The 24,505-nt window shown below is 38.8% G+C and overlaps 1 protein-coding gene across 5 annotated transcripts; it reads left to right on the top strand.

Moving 5' to 3' along the window:
• Positions 1-413: 413 nt before the first annotated feature.
• On the top strand, positions 414-19,376 carry ARL6 (ADP ribosylation factor like GTPase 6). Of its 5 annotated transcripts, none has more exons than XM_053936424.1 (8): positions 414-488; positions 3,092-3,245; positions 5,028-5,089; positions 6,682-6,750; positions 9,138-9,232; positions 12,959-13,088; positions 14,504-14,559; positions 17,056-19,376. In XM_053936424.1, the coding sequence occupies exons 2-8, from the start codon at positions 3,123-3,125 to the stop codon at positions 17,079-17,081; spliced, it is 561 nt and encodes a 186-aa protein (XP_053792399.1). In that variant the 5' UTR covers positions 414-488; positions 3,092-3,122; the 3' UTR covers positions 17,082-19,376. The 5 variants fall into 5 exon arrangements, with proteins under 5 accessions (XP_053792399.1, XP_053792401.1, XP_053792403.1 ...); XM_053936426.1 differs by having other exon boundaries at positions 417-488; positions 3,095-3,245; XM_053936428.1 differs by lacking the exon at positions 414-488 and adding an exon at positions 595-811 and having other exon boundaries at positions 3,095-3,245.
• The last annotated feature ends 5,129 nt before the right edge of the window (positions 19,377-24,505 follow it).

Here is a 24,505-nt window from a genome sequence, read left to right as displayed (position 1 = left end):
TGCCGTCCTCCCAAAGCCCCGCTGCTGCCGCTGCCCCAGTGACGCGTGCACTTGAGATTTTCCAGACTCCGCCAAAGCGCCCGCTTCGGAACGGGCGGTGCTGTCAACACCTCGGGTGGCCGTTCTTACTCAGGGGTTTCCTTCTGCGTTCATCGCAATCCTCAAGAGGATTTATCCAGGCACTCTCGTTGCTGCTGTGCAAGGAACAGGGGCAGCGCTCAGAAACAAACATTCCAGAAGCGCTGGGCGCGGAGAGTGAAGGGGACGTGCCTCGGCCCCGGCCCGGCCCCCTCAGCCCCACCGCGTCGGGGGCGTGGCCTCGGGCGGGCCCCGCCCCAACGCCCTCCCCCCATTGGCCGGAAGAGGCGGAGCGGGTGGGACGGCGGGCCGGGATTGGTGGGGCGGGGAGAGGGCGGGGCTTCGGTTTCCTCGGCAACGGCGGCGGCGGCGGCGGCGGCGCGGGCCCGGCCGGCGCCTCCCGGGCCCAGGTCGGTGCTGCGGCCGCGGGGACGCGGGGGCCGCGCCCGGGGAGGGGGGACCCGGGGCCGGCCTTCCCTGGGGTCCCTGTGCCGGCTTTCCCTGGGGTCCCTGTGCCGGCTTTCCCTGGGGACTCTGTGCCGCTCCTGGAGAGAAGACCCCGTCCTGGCCTGGGAGAGGGGATCCGCGGCCGCTGCCGGGGCGGCTCGAGGCGTTGCGGTGCTGACGGGAGGGAGGGAAGCCCTGGAAGCTGCGATGCCCCGCACCCAGGCGTTGTCCCGAATTGGGTCCTTGCAGCCAGTGTGCCAGAGGGCGAGCCACGCACAGAGCCGAGGTGTTTGATTTATTTCTGGTTCTGCGCAGAAAGGGGCGCTGGGCGGCAAATCCACCAAGCCAGCACGGCCACCACCAAAGCTTTTCACTATTCATACATTTTAGCAAACAAAGGCATTAATGTTCATTGACTGCAAGTCACCTGGTTCCCTTATCAGTTAGTATCCTGTCTTCTGTTGGCTAATTGTTCTCTCGTTTCCCATGCTAATTAGTCCACATGCTCAGTCTTTCCCTTCTTTTGGGTCTTAGACCATTGAAATATATCCAGCCCTAAAGCTAAACAAGGAAGTTCTACCGAAAAAATTCATTTGTCTTTCTAACACCTGGACATCACTTAGAACTTGTTTGTTGGTTGCTCTCTATTTCATGGATTAAATCCCCGTTGCTGTTGATTAGGCTTGAAAATGGACAAAGATCAGACATGAAAGAACATCCTTTCTTAAGAAAAAAGCTTAGAGAGTTTGCTGTTAAGGACCAGACTCTGGCTTAAATAATTTTCTGAGATGTCTGATGTATGCTTTGTAGCACTGTAGGCAAAATATCCACTGGAAAAAAAAAAGAGGGGGGGAAAAAAGGCACCTGTGTTAGCTGTAACTGCTGTAACTCTTCATAGGTGAGAAAAAACATGAAAATAAGGGCAGGGCAAGAAATCAAGGGTACATTTCTTTCCCACTGTGTTCTTAAATAATGACTGTGCCAACTGGTAGGAAATTTTGCTAAAAAAACATGGCTCTCATTAAAATGTTGCTAGCAACTGTTGTGTATTTAGGGTTTTAGATTTAAAAGTGAAGCCCTAGAAGTATTTTTAAGGCTTGTATTTCCTCTTGTTTCATTTTAGGAGTTCCTACAAATGTATTTTTGACCCTCTAGAATGTATTTTTGACCCTCTATTTTTTTTTTGATCATCTAGAATATATAGGTGAAGCTCTTAATTGGGTAAGAAAGTAATGTGTCTTGGAGCAGGGTTTTGTCAGGTTAATTTCATAATAAACAGCTTTAATCTGCTCTCTGATTTGTATATATGGATTAGAAAAGGAGTGGGGCATAAAACAAAGGGAGATAGAATGAGAGACTTGCTATAACTAATGTTGGGTTTTTTTAACCTGGTAATAATTCTGTGTGGCTGTAATGTAGATTATGACCAGTCCTGCATCAAAGTGCACCAGAGAAAGCTCTGTGAAAGATCTGTGTTTAAAAAGGAAAAAATAATCCTTTAGCCAGAATGGTTACTTGTGTGACTTTATTAAATGCAATGTTTTAAAATTATTAAAAATGCAGTTAACCATCACTTTGTAATCAGTTAGTGAAGAAGTGTGATCAAAGATTTGTTATTGATGGGTTTTTTTTACCTTTTCCCCCTCCTGCTATGATTTCCTCAGCTTGACTCAGAGTTGTCCAGTGCTGTGCGTTATTTAATTTATTAAGAAAAAAAGCAGCCTTCACCACTCCAGAAATCCTCTGACATTAATTAAATACTTTATTATTCAAGGCATCTCAAAGGTTTCAGTTGTCTGATTGCTGAAATTATTTCTAGTGGAATTCATTCAGGGCAGACAAGGGTTATGCTCTTTGCAGAGTGCGTGTAGCCAGGTATTGCAGGGGAACACGTGATGTAAGCTCCTTTGAATGTGCCACTGCCAGGTAACTTCAGCCACAGTCTGGGCAGCAGCAGAGGTTTGGCATCTCCCTGACGTGTGGGTGAATGTTTTGGTGTCTGTTAGATCTATTTTAATCAGTTTCTATTTGTGGTGAATGAAGAGTTCCTAATTTATACATGTCAGTAATGGCAAAACCTGAGAATTAGAGTTTGAATTGAATCAACAGAGAGTGCTTTATTTAATGCAGGGTTCAGTAAATTACGTAGCAGGTGCTGAAGAAGGGAAATACAGTTTTGTTGTCTGAATGGTGTACTGCTGACAATTTGAGGTAAAGATAATGACCCTGCTTTTGGTTTTGCCCCGTTTGGTGGCAGCCCTGGTGGCGCTGCACTGTGCCCCTGTTTGGGCTGCTCAGAGCGTTTTCTGCCCAGTGAATCAAGGGCATTGTGTGATACAGACAGGGCTATAAACAGCCAGTCTACTTTGGTATCGAGGCCTCCTGGCTGTAATCAGCTTACCCTCCATGTGCTTATGTGCAGGGCCAGCCCCTGGGACAGTGTTTGTGTAGGGTCCTGCTCACACCATCACTCCCAGGTGTGAGGCTGCTCAGCCCCATGCCCACCCTCGGTGCCAGCGCTGCCCTGCATGTAGCACTTTTCCAACAGCTCTGATTCCCTGAACAGCAGGTGATCCCTGTGATTTCCAGCCACGGCCATGGGATTGTTTGACAAGCTGGCAGGATGGCTAGGGCTGAAGAAAAAGGAGGTTCACGTCTTGTGCCTTGGCTTGGACAACAGCGGCAAAACAACGATCATCAATAAACTTAAACCTTCCAATGTAAGTAGCCTGCTTGGTTCCCTCTGGGTGTTTGTCTGATCTGGGTTTGCATGCTGTTACAAAGGATGTGCCCATGGAAAAGATGTGCAGAGCTTGTGATTTAGCACCGTGGAACAAATACATTTTAAGATTTTCCAACTAACTAAAACTAAGGGTAAGCATTCACACACACATTATTTTTGGAAAAAAAACCCTACTGTTAACATGGTACACTTTTGTTAAGATCATCCAACAAGGAGGGGTTTATGATGGCTGAAATCAGGATCTGAAACGGTCACTTTAATCACTTAAATAATTGTCACAAGATTGCAGTTACAAGTGATGTTGGACATTTAGGATTAATACAGTTGTACAACTTACCACGCTTATTTTAATCTCTTCCTGAAAAATAATAAATGGATAAGAGATAACAAAATAAGAAATAAAAAGAAGATGCACATTTAAGAGTGACTTCACTATTTTTAAAGCAAAATCATTTTCAAAATAAGTACCATTAATACTCACGATTCATTCATCCAATGAAAAGTGTTTGAGGCCACTAGGAGTACCTAATATTCTGAAAGTAGGATCCTTATTTCTAGATATGTTTATGGACTCGAAATAGATGAATTTGGGTAGGCATGTTCAAAGCCAAAGGTTGTGCATCTTGGTTATTTGATCTGGGAAACCGATTTCTGCTGGTTATATCAGGACACAGCTTTATTTATTATTATTATTAATTTTCATTGAATTTTACCTGATAAGTTCACTGGACATTGTTTAAAAAGTGTGACATAGTGAACAGTCTGCTACTCTTCCCTTCCTGGCAATTATTCTTCCACTGAAAATTGAGTAGATTTATAAACAAAGACTATAAACTCCTTGCTATCTCCTACCAGTTGTTTGGGAGAAAGGCTACAATGTGTACCAGGCAAATTGTACTTTATGTAATTACTGAGACCTTTTTTGTAGAGGGTTTTTCTGTCATGCCTTAAGCAGTAAAGGATTCCTAACTACAGTTGAACTCGGACTTGAAGATTTATCACAATAATGGGCATTAGAGAAGCTCTCAATGGAATTACACAAGTAGAATAAATAGAATTTGTTTGTAATGAGAATTTATAGAAGGATAACTTTGCATTCAACTTGTGTAAGTCCTACCCTTGCAAGACATGCCAAATAGTCTAGCATGCAACAAATGTCATTAGATCAAAGTTAAGAAAACTGTTTATTTTTAGGAAGTCCAGTGGACAGGTGATTTTGAGCTGTGGGTCAACCCAGTCTTCTTAAGAACTGCTGCTTTACTCCAGGAGCATTATACTGGAGCTGGCAAATCCAAATGTTTTTCCATCTCCCTGCAGCTGTTTCTGCTGGACCTACCTATGGATGGTGTTTGGAATAAGGGGCTCTAGGAGTCTGTGCAAGGATTGCATGTCACTTTCTCAGACAGCTCTGTAATCTATGGGATGTGGCCTTTCTTTCTGCTCAATATCCATGTTTCTTAGAGGAGCTATTCTTTTCCACCAACTTAGCTGAGAGGTTCCTTGACCAGTTCCATAGTAAATCAGTTATCAGACAGATCTTTAATAATGCTTTGTGTTTTGGCATTTCCAGTGGTGTTTACTCTATTCCCCAGAAAATACAAAACCCTTGATTCTAAATTATTTTACTTTTCTGGGAACTTTTTTAATATTGCACAGTTTGGGGCAAATATAGATCTATAATGTATTCATGTTTCAAATATGTTTCAGTATTTGCATTTTCTAATTTGATTGTAAAATCTGTGCTTTCTTTCCTTCAAAGGCTCAAACTCAGGACATCGTTCCAACAATAGGATTCAGTATAGAGAAATTCAAAACTTCAAGGTAGTACTTTTTTTCTTCAATAGCAGTAGTGATTTTTATACAATGGTTGGACTTAATTGTGGATTTGTCACTGAGTATCATGTGTGGTGATGTAATGACATGACATTGCAGTTTGTTGAAATGTAGTACCCATGAGACCTAATCATGATCCGGGACTGAGTGTGTTAGAATACAATGTGTGTTTTGTGGTGCTATAAAACCATTAATTTTTTTTTTTTTTTTAATTTGAGGGTTTTTTTTCAGTAGCATGTATAAACATCTCACTGTCTTTTGAGAGTTCCAGAATAGGGCACTGTTACAGACTGGAGGAGAGACAGCTGCTGAGGTGGCAGCTTAAATTCCACTCTCAATCTGGTAACCTAAATTAAGCACTCTCACTGGAGGTACTCTGAACAGATTGCACTGTAATCTCATTAAATGCAAAAGGATGGCTACAGCATTAGCAATGTAAAGGTGGCAGGAGCAAAGGCCAGGAAACAGAGCAATAAGTCATTAGTTGAATGAAGACTAAGATTTAGATTAAGAATGTCGTGACACGAGGATATTTCAAGGAGGCAGCATCATTTTATTATTTTGTGGCCTTCACTGTGTGTTTTTGGTGTGTGCAGTTAGTCTTCAAACCAAGCAGTATGGCCTCACTGGGCAGGAGATGTGCAAGAAAATTGTTCCTTGAGCTGAGAAAATTGTTTGTTTCTTTTAGCTGATACGTTATACTGAGAGGGTTCATATTTCTCTAAGAGCTTCCACAGCTGAGCTCTGTCCCAATAAAGTACATCAGACAAGTTTGGGACTTCCCGTGTGAGAATGTAAATTAATTTTTTTTTTTTTTTATTCTGATCCTGTAGGAGGAGAGGTGAATACATCCTGTAAATACAGCATGTAGAATGTTTAAAAAAACAAAACAAAACAAAACAACCTCTAAAAAACCCACCCCAAAACCTAAAACTCTACAAACTGACAAACCCACAACTCTATGTCTGGACATAGAGTGGGAAGAATGTCTGGAGAGCTTCCTTTTCCTAACCTCTTTGTTTTGGTGGCCTTCACTTGGGGAGCTACTTGGGGCTACCCAAAAAAGGAGAGCCAAGTTCTGAACCAAAAACCAAAATGTACTCTTTTTTTTTTTTTTTTTCCCCTAAAGGTGGGATTTATTTATTTTTTTAAAAAGCCTTTTATTTTGCCCACATTTATACCTGCGTAGGGACAGAATTTAAGACAGGCCATGGACTTTAAGTCATGGTTCATCTGAATTTCTTACACATAAACAGTATTTTATACCGCCATGATAGAGAGTGAGATTGAATGGGAGTTTCTTTTGCATTTGATGTATCTTTAAATATTTAGTTTATTTCTTTTATTCAGGTAGTAAACACATTCTCCATTGTGAAATATTTCTATTGTAGGACTGAAAAACTGAGTAGGATCATCTGAGTGCAACCAGAGTTCCTTTGGGAATTTTTCTCAGTTGATTGAGATTCAAATTGATCTGGCTTTTTTTTTTTTTTTTTTTTTTTCTCAGAGTAGCAAAGAAAGTGAAAACGGTTTGGGTTTTGTTCTTTTTTCTGGGCCTCATGCACTTCTTTTCTTTGCAGTTTGTCTTTCACAGTGTTTGATATGTCAGGTCAAGGGAAATACAGAGACCTCTGGGAGCACTACTACAAGTAAGCCTAATTTCTTACAAAGCACTGCTGTTCATGTTAACTGTTGTGTAGGTTATTTCAACAGAAAATTGATCATATCTAGTGGTTAGAAATGATTCAGAGAAGGCTTATACCTTGTGTTTGACAGAAGGTTCACTCTGGATAAATAAAACTTTCTATTCTAACAAATGAAAATTTTTATCCGGTGTTACTCTGTGCTTTCAGGGACATCTTTGGGGAACATACTAGAGATGAGATTTAAATGTTGAAACCTGAAAACCAATCCTGTAAGAAAGCTCTAGATGAGTTAGGTTTCCAGCTTTTCAGTTCTTCTGTAGGTCAGTTACTTAAAACCTCCAAGATACTGGCTGATGGCTGAGATTTTTAGAGGTGAGGGAAATGAACCTCAGAGGATAAGGCACATGTAACTAAGAATATGAATGAACAGTCTTAATGTCTTTATTAAAATGGATTTTCTGTGTATTTTATAACACTCTGGTATTGCCTTTTGGTAATAGATGGACACCATTCTCTGGTTTTGGAGCTTTTAGTGAAACTTAATCTTTATTTGCATTGTCTCATTGCTATTCTGTAATGCCTGATCCTGATCTAAATAACATGAACAATACTAAACCTTGCAGAAGTATCTTGGAGAAATAGAAGGGAGAAATTCTGAAGATTATAATATTGATTAAATATTAATATCAGTTGTGGTAGAGCTTAAATTGTTTTTTAATTGAGGATTACTGCTTTCTCTCCTTCCTTTGCAAATTGTGTTAGCATTGAAAACATTTGGCCAGGGGATGTTCATTGTTCAAGAGTGTTAGATTTGCATTTCAGCAACTGATGCCCTCAGGCTGCTCTCAAAATTCTAGCAGAGTGCTTCATAAGCAAATAATTTTTGTGTTTGCTGTATTTAATGCAGTAACTTATCCCTTGTGGGGCACAAATGGCTTTTGCATCTTAACAATAACTCCCTAACAGTAAGGGAGTTTTTTAGGTTATGCTGACAGTGAAATATGCACTTGTATCCACCTCTGGTCCTGATCCAGCACCAGTAGGCACATATTTAAGATTAGCTTCTAAGAATAATATTAAAAATATTTTCTATTAATTAAATAAAAATATTAATAAAATAATTATGTGCTGTTCAGTTTATAAAGTTAAGCAATATTTAATTTTGCAGGAAATTAAATCTGGGCAAGTGTCAAAGTAGTTGTCTTGGAGTCCTTCAAGTCTGGACTTTTCTTCTATTTAGCTTGAAAGTATCTTCTAGGTCATCCTCTAAGTACGTTTATCTTAAATAATCCCAAAGTCATGTTGTGTCCCTATCCCTGTTACTTCTTTGTGAAGTTATTTTTTTGCTGGTAAATACATGCCAGTACTCTTGATTCCTCTAGTAAAATTCTCTATGCTCAGGAAAATTGCTTAGGCATTTTCAGCTAATATGCAAAAGTTTATTTACTAAAGGTTCTGTACACCAGAAAAGAATGGGCCTCCTCATACAATCTTGGGCTGCTCAGGTTATTTCTGGTTTCTAGCAGGTATAGAACTGTTTCTTATCAAAATACAAAGATAGATGGTGCTGGAGGGTAAAGAATGTATTCCTAATGGTGCCTCAGAGAAATGTAAAATGAAGTAGAAGTGAATATTACAATACAATATAAAGTAAATATACTTTCTTTGGGTATTTACAACAGGTGAATTATGGATTGGTGAGATTTTATTTGGTTTTCAAAACAAGTTTCAATAAATGGAACATAAAGTCAAAATATCAGTAAACATCCGAAATAATGAGTTGAGTAGCTCCATTTATGTTATGACTGTGGTCACACTACCAGCAAAATGTCCTAATGATTTGAAATAGTTGAAAGTTTTTCCCTGTTATTTGAAAAAAAACAAAAAAATCCTGTTTATGCAGGATATGTAAAGGTTAAAATAACCTGCATATGCCTAGCTGTGGACACAGGTTTTATCTAAAAGGGTATTTGACCTTTCCCTAAATAAACTTCAGTACAGGAAATACAGAATTTCTGTAAATATCTGTCTTTATGGGTTTTTTTCCTGCCTGACCACAATGTCAAAATAGCAGTTGGTTACATTTTGAGTTCATCTCTCAGTCTGGGTAGTAAAACCAAGCTTTTCTAGAAGGTGTGTGGAGACTGAAGTTTGTAGGGGCAGGCAACAACCTCATGTCTAAAAAAAATGATGTCACCAAAAGATTGAATTTCAGAAATAAGACTGGATTCAAATGTTAATGGTAAATAACAATGACAAAAATTAGAGAAAAAATCAGATTTGTTTGGACTTTTTTCTTGGTGTTTCTTCTGAAGCCTTTTCTTATTCACAGAATACTCATTTCTTTGAGAACCTATAATGTGCCTCTTTGCTCTTTTTATGTTATACAGAGAAGGCCAAGCCATTATTTTTGTCATTGATAGCAGTGACAAATTAAGAATGGTCGTGGCCAAAGAAGAACTTGACACCCTTCTGAATCATCCAGGTGAGGAGGCTTTTTTTCCCTTGTGTGTCTGTATTTGTTATGTTGCCTTAAGAAAAGCCCTTATCTGACACATTCTTAGTACTTTGCAAGTATTTTAACCTTTCATGAATATTAGCACAATAATAGTCTTCAAAAATGTGTTGGGGTTTTTTTTACCTATTCACATTTAGAATTTGGTCACCCTTCAGCTTTCTACACTGAGTTGGGTTGGTGTCTTATAATCAATATAGATCAAAAGTTACATTGTTTAAGAAAGAATAGACTTTGAGTTGGAAGCTGGAGAAGCTTCTTTGATGACCAGGACAGACAAAACTGTGTCTCCCTGTCTGTTTTTTTCAATGAAGACAGCTAATTCCTTTAATGTAACATATAACTTTCTTTTGTCATCTTCATTATAATTTTTATGCTTTAGCCAGAAATATGGAGGGACAATTACACCAGTCAGTTTTAATTCCCTATGAAAGAGGTTATGAGAGGATTTGTGATCAATCCTCTCATATCCTCTTTCATAGGGAAATTTTGTAGGGGTTTGGGTTGGTTTTTTTTTACATGAGACTGCACCTTAATTAAGTTCTGATATCAGTCAATTCTTTTCCTTTCCATGTATCCAGCATTACTGGGATGTGTCTGTAAGCAATATGCAATTTTGACTTTCAGCACTTTTGGTAGTTGCTCTGCCTGACCAAAATATTAAACTACATCTAGGAAGTTTAAAAGTGAAATAATCCTGTGATTCCTTAATTATTTATTAAAGTGATAGAGCCTTAACTTGTGAAATTCCCATGCTGAAAATAAGAAAGGAAAAGCTGAGTTGTATTTCTAAGAAAAACAATGTGTGATAGGGACAAATATATTCCCATGTCTTTATTTTCCATGAAGATTATATGTAACACTTTAATTCATCAGCAAAGATGTTGGAGCTGACTGGACCTTCTTATTCTCATGCTCTAATTTCTCATTCAAGGGTATGGGCTACTTCAAATGCAGACACTGAAAAGACAGTGTTACAAAAGTCACAGGGAGGATGGGGTGAGCCAAAGGCTGCAGGTGGATTACACAGAGGCCAGGGCACTGTGTATCAAGTCAGGAATTAACTGCAGCAGTAAAACCCAATTCTGTTAGTAAAGTGGAACCACACAGGGTCAAGGGTGAGAGGTAAAGCTGCTGGAAGGAGTTACTGGCTTAACAGAGGGCAGAAGAATAAAAATGTTTAGACAGAGTAGAAGCAACCTCAGGTGGGGCTTTTCTTTTAGGCATTAATAGGTCACTAATGCTGACCTAGCAGGTCAGTGCTGTTCAGTTGTTCAGGAATTTGTGTCTTCAAGTTCAAAAGACCAGACTCTGGCCACTGGGTGCAGTCCTGAGAACCAGGAGACAGCAGTTGTGGATTTCTGCCCTGGAGTGGCTTAGCTCCAACACAGCAACAGTGTCACTGATTTATCAGTTTTGATATATCAAAGAGCTTAAAAAGTTCTTCTAGGATAATGTTCAATAAAAGTAGCTGTTAAGTGAATCAATATACAACTGGTTTGCTATATCAGTACTTTTATTTGTATCAATGTTCTGCCTTTCTTGCTGCATACCCTACTTTCTCCCAATCTATGCTTCTGTCGGTGTCATCCTCCTGGAGTGGTTTAAATGTATGTATTTACCTAAGTTTTACATGGAATTGAATCAATTCCTGTCTCTGAAAATCTTAGCAATCCCGCAGTGAAACAGTTCCCTGTCTTTTTGCCAGGCTTTGCCTGAGGGAAAGGGAAGGGAATGTGTCCTGTGAAGCATTTATGGGGCTAGAAGTTGTACTAGCTGGGACTCTTGTGTGAATCGGAGCTATAAATTATCTTTACCTACATTAATGGACAATGCACTCTTCAAATAGCATCTTATTTAATGATAACTGTATCATATTTTGGTTTTTTACTCAAATGTCATTCTTCAGCACTTTTAAAGATGGTAGCCATAGATTACCTGGATTAGATGATGACTCTTGCGTCATTTCACCTCCAGCACACGCTTCTAAATTAAACTGAAATTCTTGTAAACTTCAAATTATTTGTGTAAAATTGCACATCACATATCTAGTGTCTGGAATATTTTTAAATGTGTTAATTCATAACCACTTGCAGCTAGAAAATGTTTGCTTTCCATTAGTAACTGTGAAAAGTGTGGGAGGGGAAAACTGCACATAAGGAAATAATATAAATTTCTGTGACCATGACTTTATTTAGAAAATATCTTTGGGTGTGCATTATGAGTCCAGGTGGGTAGGTTGTGCCCCATTCAAATTGTTTAGGAAAACACTGGAAATTCCTTTATTAACTTGGCTGTTTGCATATATGATGTCAGCTAATTTATGTGGCTTTAATTTACCCATAACCTGCAACCTGTGGGTACCAGGGTTCATTTAATTATACTGTAAATTACTGTAAAAATTTCAGTCAGGAGACTCAATAGCTGTTCAACTATGGAATCAAAACAGAGATTTAATTATACTGTGCTTGTATTTTGAGGCCTTTGATTTGTGCTTATGGATATCAGAGGACAAAAGAGCTCCAGGAAGGGTAAATAGCTTGTGAAAATTGTCTGTGTTTTGATCAGCACTTACCATCTCTGAATGAATATGGGGAAGTAGTGTTATCTCCACTAATTCTGTGGAAAGGTTTAGTGGGAAGGTGGAAAAGAACATAATTAGGAAAGTTCAATCCATTTCAGCACTGACAGTTTGTTGGGATTTTGGGGGGTTGTATCATCCTCCTGCCCATCAGCAGGGCCAGATGGTTTATGTTTGACATTTTAAAATAAATCTTTACCTCGTTTCCTGTGTGACATAACCTTTTCTTTTTGCTATTTTAAAAAGATCCTGTGTAGCAATTTTCATTGCGATGGTAGTGTGTAATTTCTTCTCCTATCAAGCACTGATGGATAGACTAAAACCTAGATTTTCTCTAATTCTGGATACCATTCTTTGTATAAATAATATGAAAAACTTTGAAAGTTAGTCTTGGTGCTGGTAATTTTTTTGACAGTGTTACATATGTTTCTTTGAAGAGAGTATGTTTTGGTTCCTTTCAATCACCATATAGTCTTTTGGGGTAATCTTAAAGTTTAAAGGTTTAAACTTGTCTATGTGTAAGTATCCCAGAAATTGCCAGAGTACTTTGCTTGGTCTGTAGTTCTCACTGCTAACTGAAGGAGCTTCTGGAGAAGAAGTCCTTCTAGGGAAGGGAGAATAAAGGATGTCCACATGTGCATTTTTTTTCCAATTGTATAAATTCTATAAAGTAATGGATGCTTTCCAGGACACTAAAGGATAATTCAGACTACTCTTCTGAACTATTGTTGTGACGTTGTGAATGAACACAAATTATTTTTTCCATCCATTTTATACATCCAGTCCTCACTAAGCAGAGATGTGCAGTGTTTGTAGGCAGTGGTTTGATCTCTTGTTCCTCAGCTTCAGCAGCAATTCCTATCTCCAGCTTGAAGTGTGGGTATAAGGTAGGAGGAGAGGGGGGTGAAAGATTCCAAAGCCTGCAAGGAACTTTGTGAGCATTTTGAAAGCATGCCAGGTGACCCAACAGTGTGTGCATCTTGGTAGGATACAACCTGCAGAGAATTGCAGCTACAGGTGACCAAAATACCTCCCTGTGTTGTTTGTACCTTGTTACATGCAGAGATTAATGAGTGTTGCCTCATGTCCTGAGTTCTGTCTCTGCTCTTGCCTAGACATTAAGCACCGTCGGCTGCCTATTCTGTTCTTTGCTAACAAGATGGACCTCAGGGATGCAGTGTCATCTGTGAAAGTGTCTCAGTTGCTGTCCTTAGAAAACATCAAAGACAAGCCCTGGCATATCTGGTAAAGTTCTACTTTCCTATCCTTTTATTGCCATTACTTTGTGCATTCCTATTTTAGCCCTATCGTGCCACTCACTAATGTATAAAATAAATGGAGTAGATAAAAGACAGATTCCAGTGAAACAGTAAATTTAAAACAGTAATATTAAAATACTTATTAAATAGTAAAAAACTTATTTTAAATGTACAATGCATTCATTTAGACTGTGACTTTAAAGTTTTCACAGCAGAACTGCTAGCCAAGTAATGGAATGGAGGATATCCAGTGAAATCAGAAAGCAGGGTTGATATGAGAAGAACAGTTGACATTACATTTTACTGGGAAATGGAGTAAATTGTTATCAGAGTGCTCCTGCTAGATTACCTTGCAGGTTTGAGAATATCAATAATAAAACCTTTGGAGTTTTTTTTTTCACTCAGCAGGTGCTTCAGTAAACTGTTGTTGAAAGGCCATTTAGTCATGTTTGAGGGGATTTTTAGTTGTAGGAGCTAGTCTTTTGTTCCTGAAGGATGTAAGCTTTACTTTGTGCTGGTGTTCACAAGGAAAAAACTCTCCTTTTACCAGAAGTGCTTTATAGAAGTTAGTTTTTTGTCCTATTAAAGTCCTCAGCTGTTATAAATAAAATTGAAATCAGCAGCTAAATGCTGCTGAAAGCTACAATTTTTATTTTAGGCCCTTTAATGTTAAACTTGGTTACCTGGACGTTGTTTTTGTCCAGAAATGACACTCATGAATTCCCAAGCTTCTTGGAAGATCATTTTATAGGAAACTGCAGTTACAGTCCAGATTCACTGCTGTGCTGGTTGTCATAAATTGAAGAATGAAGAGCATTCAAACAGTTATCCCCCTGTGATTAGAAGGTGGATTTACACTGCTCTCAGTGTGGCAGAATAGTTTTGTACATTGACAGACACTCCTGGGGTTGCTGTTACAATGAAGTGTGTACACACACACACAATGCCTCCTTCCAGTACTCCAGCATTCCCTCTGTGTGTAGGAACTGCTTGGAGGACATTTGGGCTCAATCATCTTAAAGGTTTTTTTCCAGCCTAAATGATTCCATGATTCACGGCTGGTGTTGGAGGGAGTGAACATCTTTCACAGCGTTGTCTGAGGAGGGAGGTGCTGCAGAACAATGTGTATGCCTCGTGTGGGAGCTCTCCCAGAGCCCCTCATGTTCTAGGAATGATTCCTTGTACCTTGAAACTGGAATTAAAAAAGAACACATCATGAAATGATGTTTCCCTGTGGGGAAGGTACCCTATATTATTTGAGGAGCAGTTTTCTCTATAGGAAGAAAACCTAAGGAAACTACCTGATGCTACTTTGCAATTATGTAAATTGCAAGTTTGGTGATGACTCAACTAAAACTGGTATTTTTACAATGTTTTTGAAATTTGATTTGTTTCTTTCAGTGCCAGTGATGCTCTTAAAGGAGAAGGATTACAAGAAGGTGTGGATTGGCTCCAAGGTATATCATACGTAATTCTCTTGCTGTATTTTCATTCTGTTGAACTCTTTCATTTTGTAAGGTTTTTTCTTTATTATTTCCTTTGTTTTCTTTCTGTCCATTTCTGCTGTCAGATCAAATTACACAGTGAGTACTAAAGCTCTATCTCATATTTGCCTTTCATTTACCTCCTTAATGTACACAAAACATAATGTGGGCTTCCCTGACCAAAGTGTGTATTATGAAATACTAATGCACACTCTTGTGAACAATACCAGCTCCCACACTTCAATTTCTTATTGCGGTAGTTCAGCTTCTTCTTTAATTTATTCTTAATGTCCTGTCCCTGTTTTACATAACTTAATGTTATGTATCAAGAAATGGTGAAGAAAATAAGCCGGGTACACAGACAAATACACTGGTTTTAATTACACGCCTTCAGCTCTTTAATCCAGAGCCAAAAGAAGAACTTCTTACACTATAACGATTATAGGACATGCAGGCACTCATAACTGCATGGAAGAAAATATCAGATCCAGCTTGGATGATGACTGACATCCAGCATCTTTAATTACAAACTTAGTACAGATGTTGTGTAATTAAAATCTTGGTACAGATGTTGTGTCTCCTTCTGTTGTGTGCCACTAAGGCTCTGGTCTCTCTTGTGCTCCTGCTCAGTGTTTAGATTAGTGAAGTGTGGCATAGTTTTGGCAGACTGGTCCCAGTTTTAGCTCCCTGGCTGGCGTTGCTCGTGCTGTGAAGTGCTTCGGGTGGTGCGGGCTCACTGCGCTGCAGCACCCGCCTGTGCTGTGCCCCGCTGGCCGCCGGGTGTCAGCGCTGGCCCGGGGACAGAGCCTCCTTCCAGAAGGGTAACAGCCAGCCCTGGCCCGGGTTAACCCCTCCCCACTGCTCTGGGGACACCAAACTGTCCTTTCTACTTAGACTCGTCCTGCTGACCAGAAAAAGATGGTTTGTTTTACCGAGTTACTGTAGAGTATAAAACCATACGGTGATGTTTTCAGAGGGAGGGCTGCTCGCCAAAAATAGTCTTTAGAAAGAGATTTACTGCCCTACAGAAGAGCAGTGATGTATCCTCCACCAGCTAAAATAATTCTGGGGTAGGGAGCCAGGATTTTGATATTGGGTTTCCTCCTCTCCTGTATCCTATCATCATAGAGGCAAATTCCAAATCATAATTTTTCTTAAATTCAGGCATAGTTCTGGCTTAGTAATGTCTCTGCTTCTCTTGGGGGAACCTTTAGAGTTTCAATCCAAATTTTGTGTTTGTACCAAAATTGTTCTTCATGCTACTTAAAAGGATCTCAAATGCTTGTGTAAATATTTTCTGACAAAATATTTCAGTTATATATGTAGATTTTTTAAGCACAGCAGCAGATGCTGTCACAGATGCTTCTGCTGTCACTCACATAGCTCTTCGTAGCCATTCACTTCTTATGAAGTGTTAAACTTCTTAATTTTCTGAGCTGAAAATCCTCATGGATGGGCTCTATCTGAAAATTTAACTCCCTGGTTCAGCGAACCCAAAAGCTTAAGAGAGGCTGAGTTTAAACTGTTACCTAAGCACATGCAGTTTGGCAATTATATGTTTAAAGGCTGAATACTTTGATATTTCAAGGACAATTTTTTACTCTTGATTCTCCTCATTCCTAGAGCACCAGATGGAAATATTTGGAATAACTCTGTAGTTATGGTAGTCCCTAAATCACAGCCTGGGGATGCCATAAAATTCAGAGGATGAAATGACACCTGGTGAATTAGTGCACAGTTCTTGTTAGCAGCCAAGCTTTCCTTAGTTACCAGACCCACTTCACAGTTGGGGTGGCAGGAGCAGAAGGTTTTCTGTATTTTTTCCCCTATTGAAGGCTGAGGTTGTTATTTCCTTATTTTGTAATGGGGTTGCTTTTGCAACAGCACATCCTCCATAGGGTAAAACAAACCTGTCTCACAGCATTCCCCCTTAGTGGGGGAAATTGTGCTGATTTCCACATTTTGTAATGGGATGCTGGATGCTCTTGGTAACCAAGAAAACATTTGACGTGAATTGAGAAGTGGCAATCTGGCAGCAATATGGAGAAGTGTGGCTACTGAGAGCAGAGTTTTCATGTGAGTTATTAGAAACCAAACTTTAAATCTTTTGCTATTGGGTGGTTTATGTTGTTAGGTGGAAGCCAAAATGCCTACAAGGAATTGAAATGCATACTTCATAAAACAAACTTCCAGGTCTTATGGTCATCAAAATGATCTTACAAGCCTGATGAAGATAAAAATTGTAATAGATGGAATAGTCTCCCTATTAAATTAGCAAGATTTGAAGAAAACGACTTGGCTGTACAGGAATTTCAGAAGTGGATGAGAGAGCAAGTTGAAAACAACTCTACATTGTCCCCCATTCTTGTAACTACACCAAAATTTCTAGGTCTATTTTATGTTTTCCAAAAACAAAATGCATCAAGAATTCATCTTGTGCTAAGACTAGATGTTTCTTTTTATTAACAGGTCAGATGCAAGCAATGAAGACATGAGAGATAAATAAAGGATCTATGAGGTTCTTTTACGCCCTTTGTCAGTAGGTGAACAAGTTCCTTGGAAAGGAAGAATGAAGATGAACAGTTCAGCTAAAATATCCTGTATTGACTTGTTTCAGTTTAGTATCTCTTCCAGGAAAACTGAATGTAGACAACCTAGCACCTCAGGTATGCACATTGATGAATTAAATTGAATCTTGTGACTGGAGAGCATATACAAAAAAAAAATTGTGTTAACAATAAACATCTGCATACATTTGAGGTTTAGGTGATAATTAGCCATCAGTAAATGCCCCTCTGTTTTTTGGGGAGACACCTTTTGAGAAAATGGGAATATTTATTTTCCAGAGAAAGAATAATCAGCACTTCCTGAAATCCAGCTACATAAAATACCTACTGATTTTAGTTGCCCAGTTTTAGGCATTACTGCCATATTTTTATATTAAAGTTTGATGTTGGGTTTTTATTATCCATCTCTAATATACTTCTATAAGAGTATTTTGATTAAAGATATAAGGATTCAAATGTTCAGTGTATTTGCTATAGATGATTCCAGATGTTTTTAAGAAATTTATTTTAATGAAATGTTACTAATTGTTTTGTGATTATGCCATGGTTATATTTGCATTCCCATCAATAAAACTTGAAATATATGACATGCCCTGATTGGGTTTTTTAACTTCAATATGCTCATTAATGGTCTTTACATCCTAGAGATTTTTGGTTTTTTTATTTGTTTCATTTGGAATTTGTTTATCCATATTCAAGTGGATATAGCACTGTATATGTAATAAAATGGTATCTCTGTTGCCAAGGGGTTTTTTAATTAATTGCATGTATTTTTTACACTACCTAATCCACTAGACTTCTCTTCCAGATACTTAAGGAGCATATGAATCACAGGATGGGTCAGACTGGAAGGGACCAGAGTGGGATCATCTGGCCCAACTTCCCTGCTCAGGCAGGACCATCCCAGAGCACATGGCACAGGATTGCATCCGGGTGGCTCTGGAATATCCCCAGTGAGGGGGACTCCACAGCCTCTCTGGACAATCTGTTCCAGTGCATGGTCACTGCACAAGAAAGTTCTTCTCATGTCCGGGTGGAACTTCCTGTGCCTCAGTTGTTCAAAAACACAGTTAAGGGACAGCTCACTGGTTTATTAGATCATTATTATGAAATGTGTTATATACTTTTGTTGTGTATAAAGAGTGTTTTACTTCCAAAAATAAATTTAATAAACTTTCTGGCTCCAAAGTGTACCATAGGTAAAAAATTAAGAACTTTATTTTTGTTCTGCCGCTTCAGGAAAGAGCAGACTGGCCCTGGCAGTGCTGAAGACTCCATTTAACTCAGTGATTACCTGATCCCTGTGGGACATGTAATATGCAGCTCTTGCAGAAGCTTCCCCCCACACCCATTAGCATATAAGACACACAAATGTTCTGTCAGCATGCCTTCTAGGCCTCACCTCACAGAGGAGTATTTGGAGCAAAGGGAGCTGAAATGGGAGAACAGTGTCATGTACTCTGTTATTAAATAGTTAAATTTAACTCCCCTGCTTTGCCAAAACAAAATCTCACTGTAAGAAATCTTTCTTACGGGATGCTGTGGTTCTTACAGTTCAGTTTGTCATGGAAGTATTTTATGTCTCTTTCTGTGACACTGTTGGCCTTTTGTCAACTCTGAATCTATCTATACAAAAATCAAATACAAAAGAGGATCAGTAATATAGAATTCTGAGAAATTTTCCTCCGAATTGTGAGCAGATAATTTACAGGTTTACTTTGCTTTGGATAATACAGTAATTAAAATAATGGGTTGAAAGGGACATTAAAGATCAGTGAGTTCCAGCCCCCGCCTTGCTTGGACAAGGGACACCTTCCACCAGACCAGGTTGCTCAGAGCTCCATCCAGCCTGGCCTTGAACAATTCCAAGGGTGGGAAGACTGCAAATTCCTTGGGTAATCACTGCCAGTGCCTCACCATGCTCTCAGTAAAGACTTTCTTCCTAATACCTAATCTAAAACTATTCTCTTGAAAGTAATATTTGTAAAACTGTTTTGCTGTGTATAAGTATTTTGTAATTATTGTGATTCATTTATATGTCTTATTTAAATGAAACATTTAGTTTTAAGTTAACAGTTTCTTTCCTACCAAAGAAAATGTAAGTTCTTACATAGAATCCGTCTGCATTTCTGCCTTCCTTGAATGGTATGGATCTTGATGGTTTTCTGATAATTTTTGTTTGTTTATCTTAAATTACATAAAGTGCTATATTTATCCTGTGAATTGCCTTTACTGTCATGGGAAGCTGTTTGAACCTACTGCTTTGTTCTTCCATCCACAGATCCAAGGGAAATACTCTAATATGTTTTATTTTTTGCCCTCTAATGTGGTTAGTTAGTGCTTTTTGAAAACAGCAGTTAGTTTTGTACTTTTGTTATTGTTCCCCTTCTTGATTTTTTGGTGTTTGATTTTGTTCTGCAGCATCTCTTTCTGTTCCTCCCCTCTGAGGCCACTGGTCTGAATGAAGACCTGTTGAAAGGAATGGAAATAGGAACAGTTCTATGAGTAAAATGCTGGATTTTTATTTCCCTCCCCCTCCTTATTTCTGCTTCATCCATTAGTTATCTCTTACTTTTGGAACCTTCTGAGGGTATCTCTGCATGTTCACCTCTCCTTAGTGTACAGGCATAAGTCACTAACATCCACAGGTGCTGGAGCCCTGAGTTGCTCTAGAAATGTTGCATTTTGTTGGTACAAGGATCCTATATTGCACAAAATCCTCATGTATCTGTGCAAAAAGGCTGCTTTGGAGTTGGTTTTTGTGGCTGTCAGACTTCCATGCCATTATTCATTCTCCCAGTACATTTAGGATGTTAAAGTGTTCTATCTGGGTGCTCCAAGACAGTTTGCATTGACAAGTTCTTTGTGTCTGAGGAACAAAGCAGACAAGGGAATATTCCTTTTTTTGATCCATGTTACTATAGGTGTGTGCATTAAGTGGTAACTTGAAGGGCAGTAGAGTGACCAAAAGAGACTCAGGGATTTTAGTCTTTACATGCACTCAGTGTTTTGTGCTCTTGCTTCTATGCCTGCTGCCCACCTACATATTTATTAATTTCCTTTAAATATGCCTGGTCAGGCTTAAGATTAGCATTTTCAGCTGAAATATGCTGCAGTTGTTTTCACATACAAAGTGTTGCCTTCTAGGTCTCTTCAGTGAGGAGGGAGCTATCAGGTAAATGTGTAAATCCTGATTTTCCTAGCTGTGCCTCTCTAGTACTGAGAGCACCAGCCCATGGGAACCTTGTGTTTAACTACTCCTTGCAGCTGTGCTGAGAGCCTGCGTGGCCTCAACACTCCTGGGCAATTTCACATGAAGCAAGGGCAGTTCTAAGTGTGAGGATGTAAATGTAATGGAGCTTCCTTTTAATCTCAGCCCTCTAACTGTAATTTCCTTGGGGTGTTTTATTTACTAATATGAAAGATAAGCTGCTGTAAAAGACCAGACATAACAGCTCAGCTTAGTTGTCTGCAGACAGGCATTCTGATGTGGTAATACGTGGAATGGTAACGTTGCACTTTAGAGCTTCTGTAAAACAGCTGTGCAACTGTTTTAGAAAGCAGCTTATCTCTTAGGAGCTTTAAGTAGGAAATATCATTTTGTGGGTAATAAGAAGTAAAAGTAATGCTGATTCAAAATGCTTGTCCTTAAAAGCAAACATTTATTAAGCCAAGACATGGCGTTTAATCTCAAAAGGGGTGGGGCTGGAGGGAGGTTTTGTTTGTTTGTTTAAAGTTTTACTTGTTTTTAAAGTTTTACTTGGTTGAAAAAACACTCTTTTTATTATTAATTGCTGTCATCCATTTATTTCATTCTTTCTGGCCTGCCTCATTCCCGTTTTACAGAAATCCTTACAAATCTTGATCCTCAACTTTTTGGTCTGCTTCTTTTAAATTTAGCTGAGTATTCTAGTGAAACTTTGCAGCTCCCTTCCCTGTTGTTTTGGTTTTAGGTGGGTTTTTCTGAGTAACGGAATAGATAATGAGAGGAGGTCACAGAAGCACTATAAAAGCAAAAAAAGGTACTACCAAGAAAGTCTCCAACTCTCCTCTTTCAGAAGGGTCAGGAAAGTTTGCTTTCAAAGGTTAATTTTATATGCCCTGATACTTTTCTTATTATTTTTTCACTACTTAAATTTAAAAATGCACTATTACTATGCAAAACTAACATTGTGTGTAGTAGCTAATCTGAGTTCGGAACTTTAAATGCTCTCTTGTAACAAATGCCAAGTGTTTTTAGTAATATTTTGTAACCATCCTTTAGTTCAAGATTCTGTAGCTCCTGTCACAGTAAGTTACATTAGGGAAGCATCTGTGTTTGTGTGAACCAGCACTTGGTAATTAATTTGCCACTGTTCAGTCAGTTGGATTTACCACTTAATTGGTTGAATTTTCCTGGCCATATGAAAGTCTTGCTCTCACAAGTACAGCATGTATGTGATAATGTACTGTTCTCCTTCAGTGCATGTCAGGATCTCACCATGCAAATCAGCCGTGTTTGCTTTTCCCACTTTCCTAATGACAGCATGAAACCCCCTCCCACTACTGTTTTTCAAAATAAATCCTTGAAATGAAAGCTAGGCTCTTAATGTCTGTCTACCATTAAATGATCCTGTGTTCCCCAAACTGTTTCCCAGGAGATGAACTTAATTGTATAACAATCATATTACTCAGGCACCAGCTCGAAAGGGGGTGTTTGTAATTTCTCTGGGATTCAGGGAGCACCTTTGAAGAACAGAGTAACTTGTGTAGTAAAGGAAGTGTAAATTTAGCAACTCCATGCTAGGCAGTCTTTCGGCAAACAACGTTGTCTTTGAAGATCAGTAAGTAGATTGAAGGCCTAGCAAAATAGTTACTGAACCAAATTTAGTTTGCTGAAGAGTTGCCTAATAGTTCTCAATAAAGGGAAGAAAAGACAGTAAGGAAAGATTTCAAAAGTCAAGGAAATTGGGATGTGTGGAGGAAATTTCTTTGGGCTGGAGTCATGCTAGTGAATATTAAAGAAACTTAAGCCTCATGAGGCTCAGTGAGGTAACCACGATAAATGATTGAAGTGGATGCTTGGCAATACAGACTATCAAACTGCCTTTACAGAGCAAAGAGAGCTGGTGCTGCGAACCTGATATCCTAATCTGTGTGGCCTCAGTTTCCTTCAGCGTGAGCCTTTCCAAGGGCTTCTCAGTCCTTGGAGCATGCTGTGCACTCTTGGCTTTGAGGTGTAGTTTGATCCAAAAAAGAATTCAGCTTGTGTCCTCCCAGCTAACTCTGCCATGTAAACAAAAGCACTCTTAGTGAGGCCTGTCTTTAAAATACCCTCCTGACCTGAGTTAATGCACGAGTGGAGGCATGCCTGTACAAACCTAAAAGGGAAACAATCCAAAAGGGAAACAATCCTAAAGTTTTCAAACCATGGGATTGGAACCATGTGAAAGAACAGCAGAACTTGGCAAGAGGTCTCCACAAGCCAAGGTTCCCCAAGAATAATGCAAATTAAATATTTAGGAAAAGTACAAGTTTGTAGTGTGCTTCACTTGGAACTGGGAAAGTTTGTTCCACAAATACAGGATATAACCATTGGACAGGGATTAAGGGGTTCCAACTTGAAGGAAATGGCATAATGTCACTTGTGAAAAACAGGCAGTCATGAGTAAATAATAATAAATATTAGAATCTTTATGTCAGTAATAAAATGTCAGGCATCACTGCTGTTCTTGGCATCATCTATTTATGATCACACAGGTTTAAAGATGTTACTAGGAAAAGAAATTTGCAATCTTTTTTTTTTCTTCTATCATTCTTTTTCTATCACTCTGTAAGTAAATCTCTCTTTGTTTTAATCTTATCCACCAACATTTATTAGCATAAAGTAAAAAGGAAAAAAGTGTCTGAAAATTGGTGTAATGAGTAACAAATGGAATCAATGAACCAGAAAGTGGATGTTGTTTTCAGTGATAGCAATATTCCAAGGATTTTGTTCATCATGTATTACATCATCAGTGGATTACATTAAAGCAACTTGGACCCAATTGAACATTTCTGTCTGTGAGGTGATGTTGTTGGCCAGTCATTAATTCTTGCTTTAGAGTAGTAAGGATTGGTGAAAGGTTTCTTTTCAAGGGTGGAATGTTTCTGCTGAGAAAGGTGGTGCTTTTCTCTTATAATACTTGTTTTTATTCCCTCTTCAGCCCCCTTTCTCGAGGCGGTCTTTTACATCCTTAGGTTGTTTTCAACAGGGAAGTATTACTCCATTTTGAGATGCCTGGAACCTATGCATAATTGTTTTCCAAGTCCTCTGCTGATCTTTAAATCAAGAGCAAGTCGATGCTCTAAAAATTATTGGCAGCAGTTTCAAAGCAGGCTAAATTGATCTATAAACTAATCCAATCTAGTGGTTAGAAAGTGTTGCTGTATCTTTTAGTCTTGCTATTTCTTTCATTGGTACCATTATAGAATAAGATCAATCACTATTATGTTAGAAAACAATTGCAGAACAGCCACTTCAGTGCTGATTTACCACTACTGTTATAGGTACATATACTACTAATATTATAAAGTTATGTTGTAGCTTTACAGTTCCTGAAAATTAAAAGACATTAGGCAAAATCAAATCGTTCAGGTTGTAGGAATATTTTTAAGTACCAAATTTCCTTTTTACCCATTCCATAACTGTTAAAGTACTACTTAGTTCTCTGTCTACTCTGTCATGCAATGATTAAAAAAAGCATTAAACCCCCCCTCTTTTTGTGGGTAACAAGTCCCATGCTTTCCTTGAGGTGTGTGTTCTGTCATCATGTCAGGTAATGCATTTAAGTCCTTAATTTATGCAGAATACAAACTGTCTGTGTGATTTCTTAAAGGCTGCAGCAATGCCTGACTTGTGAAGTGAATGACAGGTGGTTTGATACTGGCATCAGACTAAATAGGAATACTTCAATCAGTTCCTAATATAAAGAAAAATTGACAGCTTTATCCAGAGAATTGATTTACCACAGAGATAACATGAGCCTTTATTTTCAGCAGCAGTTCAGCACACCCTGAAAATTGGAAAGCACAGAGTACCTCTACTATTTATGAACTACACTAAATGCATTCTCTAAATACCATCTTCCATTGAAGAGAAACCCCTTTTTCTTCTTAGTCATGTTTTATTTAGAGCTGTGCACTAAATACAGAAAATATTTCTAAAGAACAATATCAGATAAAAAGACTGTTGCAGATTCATATCCTCATTTACCAGAAGTTTCCTTGTGATGGTGTTGACGTTGCTAAAAAAGCAAAGTTTTCTTCCTTGACTTTACTAACAATGAATGCCTGAGTGAAGAAACATGGATTAGTCAGAATTTTTGTTCTGG

Source organism: Vidua chalybeata, chromosome 2 (assembly GCF_026979565.1).
Source record: "Vidua chalybeata isolate OUT-0048 chromosome 2, bVidCha1 merged haplotype, whole genome shotgun sequence".
Classification (NCBI taxonomy): Eukaryota; Metazoa; Chordata; class Aves; order Passeriformes; family Viduidae; genus Vidua; species Vidua chalybeata.
Note: the sequence above shows the minus strand (reverse complement) of the source record. Positions and strands in the feature narration are given on the sequence as shown.